The 4721-nt window shown below is 36.2% G+C and overlaps 1 protein-coding gene across 1 annotated transcript; it reads right to left on the bottom strand.

The window, feature by feature from the left end:
• Positions 1-806: 806 nt before the first annotated feature.
• LOC141637825 (uncharacterized) lies at positions 807-4083 on the bottom strand. Its single transcript, XM_074447245.1, has 2 exons — positions 3869-4083; positions 807-1518 (listed from the first exon to the last, which is right to left on the bottom strand). The coding sequence occupies exons 1-2, from the start codon at positions 4081-4083 to the stop codon at positions 807-809; spliced, it is 927 nt and encodes a 308-aa protein (XP_074303346.1).
• Between the last annotated feature and the right edge of the window lie 638 nt (positions 4084-4721).

The raw sequence follows: 4721 nt of genomic DNA, 5'->3' as shown, positions 1-4721 counted from the left end.
CTCCAATGGTATAGTAGAGGGACCTACTTGCAATTTATGTAAATTGTCAAGCTACATTATGTCATGCATGCTTACCATTGGAGCAACGAAAATGTAACCCGCTTAAGAGCAACACCTGCTCCAACAAGATTCGTGCATGAAATTGAATAGCTTGCTTTCTATTGGATAATTGGGTTAATGTGGGACCATTCAAAGATTTCAAGCTACAAGATGGTTGTAGCTCACCATTGAAGAAATATTTAGTTTATAAGCAATATGGCTAGAAATTTTGACATGACAAGTTAAGCTACAAGCCCTTATATAGCTTATCACTGTAGATGCTCTTAATATTTATATGTTTCACACGTTCATCTATTTGTTCATCGCCGACATCTTCAATGGTTACAAAAAGGGGACCTGCTTGCAATTTTGTAAAGTTTTCAAGCGGGTTGTTTTGGAGCCAGAAAAAGATGGCGCGCTTAGAAGCTATACCTGCTCTACCAATTCAAGCTACTTGGAATTCAAGTATCTTGTTTTTTATTGGTTGATTATATGAAGTGGGCATATTCAAGCTTGAAGTTTGTACCTTAAGCAAAGGTCGTTGCTAGAAAGTAGTAGAAACATTTATGTGAAAAATCAAGCTACAATAAATTATGGGAGACCATTAAAAATGCTCTTCTGCATAATTATGATTCATTTATTGTTATAAATTGCAAATACTAGAACATACTTAAATGAGTTGTGAATGAAAAGAAAAACATGATAACATAACTTGTAAATGTAAACAGTACTACCGTCTCACATACAATATGTAATTTGAACGTATCTCAAATGTCTATGATCTGGAGAGGAGTCCAGTTGTCAACATCTCTCATATAAGCGACGATGAGGTAATCAGAACCGGTCTCGTTGCTATTGTGCGCCTTACAGTAATTGAAGTTTTGGGCATTGAGGAGACCAATACGGTCAGGCTGGCTAAACACTGAAAATCGGAACATTCCGAGCTTATTGTTAGTAAGACGTGGATCATCACGTAAATCGACCACAATCTTGTTATAATCGTCCGGGTCAACCCTCCAAAACTTACCAAAATAAGTAGATTTAATACAAATAAACCCGTCTTCAGACGGGATTATCTCGTGTGCGACCTTCGGATCTTGTACGTTATCGAATGTCATTTGGACATACGGTTTGTCCTTTAAAATGGTACTGCCTAGGTACTTGCCATTACCTTCAGTACCTTTGAATGCTACCTTCCTTGGCATGGTGAACGACAGTGTCGGACCCCAATTAATGACAGACATTACGTCTTGTTTTGACGCTGGGTCGGGTACGTCCGACCCAGCGTACAAGTACGACGAAAAGCGGACCGTACCGTAGCTTAGGTAGTGCCCTAGCTGAACATGTACAAGTTTGATGGTTTTGTTGCCACCTTCTTCACCTACTACAATGGGCTTGAACAAAGTACAAGCCCAGTTAGTTTGATCTTCGATTGGGGAATTAGCTGATGCGCTAATCCAGTTGCTATGTGGGCCCCACCTGTATTAGCATTGTGTCATTAGATTTGTCACAAATTATTTAAGATGTATATATTCGTTTTATTGGCAAAACGGGTCAATTGGTACTAGTAGACCTGGTAAAACGGGTTGGGTTTGGGTCAGACACATTTGGATTGGGTTAGTTAGGGTCGGGTCGGGTCCTTTCGGGTTGTTTCGGGTATGTTTGTCGGGTTAATTTCGGGTTAAGCGGGTCGGGTTATTTCGGGCCGGTTCATTTTCGGGTCAATGATTAAGTGAAAAAAAAGGCATTTCAAGCCTTTTGGGATCAATTAAAGTTATGATTTGTCGCGTCATTTTCGGGTTGGGTGGTTTCAGATCTGGTCATTTCGGGTCGGGTGTGTTACGGGTCCATGAGATCTCGGGTCGGATCGGATCAATTCGGGTGCGGCATTTCGGGTAGATTTCGGGTCTCGAGTCAACCTTTTCGGGTTGGGTAAATCTGGTTCGGTTGATTTTGCCAGGTCTAATTGTTAGCCATTTGGGAAACAAAAAGTATAATAAGTAGAGAATAACAAAACTTTGTCTCATATATTTAAAGGCCAGCCATAAATACACGTTTAAAATGTAGTGGAACATATTCACAATAGAGGTTTGTCAACAAATGTTTCTGTATCATTTAGGGGGTGTTTGGTTCACGCGTGGGTATGGGTTTGGAATCGGGAATCATACCTGGGTGGTATCGGGTTGGAACTTGATACCTCATACCTTGTGTTTGGTTCAATTTTGGGGGTATGGGGTTAAAAAATAATCAAAGCTAAAAACTCTTCAAAATACAATATTTTTAATAATAATTTTTATACTATTAAATCATATAGAGAAAAATTAATCAAATAAATATATAAAATGATTTTTTTTACAATTGTTTTTATCACTTTTTAATATTGTAATTTGATACCATGGGTATCAATCTCATACTCACCCCCTCTCTGGGTATGAGAAACCCATACCTCATGGGTTTGAGGTATGGGTATCAAACCTTCAATTTTGTCAACCAAACACATGGTATGGGTTTGGTTCATTCCAAACCCATACCTCATACCTATATTGGGTGAACCTTGGTTCATTCCAAACCCATACCTCATACCTATATTGGGTGAACCTTGGTTCACCCAATATAGGTATGAGGTATGGGTTTGGAATGAACCAAACCCATACCATGTGTTTGGTTGACAAAATTGAAGGTTTGATACCCATACCTCAAACCCATGAGGTATGGGTTTCTCATACCCAGAGAGGGGGTGGGTATGAGATTGATACCCATGGTATCAAATTACAATATTAAAAAGTGATAAAAACAATTGTAAAAAAAATCATTTTATATATTTATTTGATTAATTTTTCTCTGTATGATTTAATAGTATAAAAATTATTATTAAAAATATTGTATTTTGAAGAGTTTTTAGCTTTGATTATTTTTTAACCTCATACCCCCAAAATTGAACCAAACACAAGGTATGAGGTATCAAGTTCCAACCCGATACCACCCAGGTATGATTCCCGATTCCAAACCCATACCCACGCGTGAACCAAACACCCCCTTAGAGGTTTGAGTACAAACCCCTCTATTGTTGCGAAATAATGAACCGGTTTGTTAATGCAAATACTTTTAATATATGCAAATAGTTTGTTGGGAAAGGTAAGAGAGAGAGTGAGTCCTTGTATAAACCTTAAAAAAAACTTGCTTATTATTAGTAAGATGTTTGTTGTAAAAAAGTGTGTATTTTTGATGAATTGACATTTGACAAATCTCAAAATGGGTTCATCTATTGTGGATGCCCTTAAATTGCCCTCTTTTAGCTTTAATCTAAACAATAATGAGACGAGCCGAATTGTCAGATCATGTTTTAAGAAAGTCAAAGTTATTTTTCTTTGGTTTCCATTAGATTAATTTTCGATTATACCTATCATTTGTAAGTGCCGTATGACGTTCTATTAATGAATTGTTCTTTACTTTCAAATAAACAACAATGGGACCCACTTGCTTTGCACATATGCCAAAAAAAAAACACTCAAATAAAAACTTTTTCGCTACGAATTTAAATTTATATTAATTGGCCCCTCCTAAAAAAAATTATGATAAAAATAAATCATGTAATATTAAGTATGGATTTTCATTTTTCATTAAGAACTCTAACATGAAAATATTACTCCGTACTTTAATAAAAATGATAAGACGGATTTTTTTTTTTTTTATATCACAAGAGATATTCATGAGAATATTTTCATATTTGAATTCTTAATACGTGCTCAGTGCTCTTAACACACACGTTAGAAAACACATTTTCACTATATACGAGAGCGAAAACTAAGAACATAGTGCGTGATATTACCTGACCAAATATTTTTTGTTATAGCAACACTTGAGGTGGAAAAGGTCATTATCTTTAGAAGACTTGACAACATCAAGTTGAGCATAAGGATCAAGAACATCATCTGCTGAAAACTGGAGAAGGGCATACATTTGAACTCTACCATTTTGAAATCGCAAGTGTTTGTTGTTCACTAGTGATTTCAAACAAATAGTTTTGCCATCAATCAATGCCATTATATTGATTATTTTGTTTTATTTTGTTTTAATTTGTGTACTAGTCAAATGATATTGTACGTGCTTCCTTGGTTCCGTCTGGCTGAAGTATTTATAGAGAATATATTTCAACTCCGTGTGATAATGAATAATGTCCGTATTTTGTGGTTTAGAATTTAGATCATGTGCTAGTTAGGCATTTAACATTTTTATTTGAATATACTCGGTTTTGTAATAGAGTATTAGAGTATAGTCACTCCGACTCAACAAGATGTTTACACTTACACTATTTTACGAGAAGTATTTTAATCAAAAGTAAACAATCTATTTTTCAAAAATTACAATAGTTCGTGTTTTCTAGTTTTGAAAGACGTCGAACGACTCTAAATAAAAAAAATTCAAATAACAATGAGTAAAACAAATGAAAAAAATGACCCGAAGCCGAACTCGCGCGACCTGATCTAAAGTCTAGAGTCCCGAAATTCACCCGACCCGATTGACCCGTTTGTCAGGTCTAGGTTCGTGTTCGTGTCATATGTAAACGGGTCACGAACCCTTCAACCCATACCCGACGCAATTAATTATCGTGTCGTGTTCGTGTCGACCCACTTGCATAAATGGGTCATCAAGCCTCAATCTTAACCCGTTAATTTCATGTT

This window comes from Silene latifolia, unplaced genomic scaffold (genome assembly GCF_048544455.1).
Source record: "Silene latifolia isolate original U9 population unplaced genomic scaffold, ASM4854445v1 scaffold_150, whole genome shotgun sequence".
In the NCBI taxonomy this organism is placed as follows: Eukaryota; Viridiplantae; Streptophyta; class Magnoliopsida; order Caryophyllales; family Caryophyllaceae; genus Silene; species Silene latifolia.
Note: the sequence above shows the minus strand (reverse complement) of the source record. Positions and strands in the feature narration are given on the sequence as shown.

Coding starts and splice junctions, on each gene's coding strand:
- LOC141637825 (XM_074447245.1), bottom strand. CDS start 4,083: ATGGCATTGATTGATGGCAAAACTATTTGTTTGAAATCACTAGTGAAC. Junction 1,519..3,868: donor AACAAAAAATATTTGGTCAG/GTAATATCACGC, acceptor ATGCTAATACAG/GTGGGGCCCACATAGCAACT.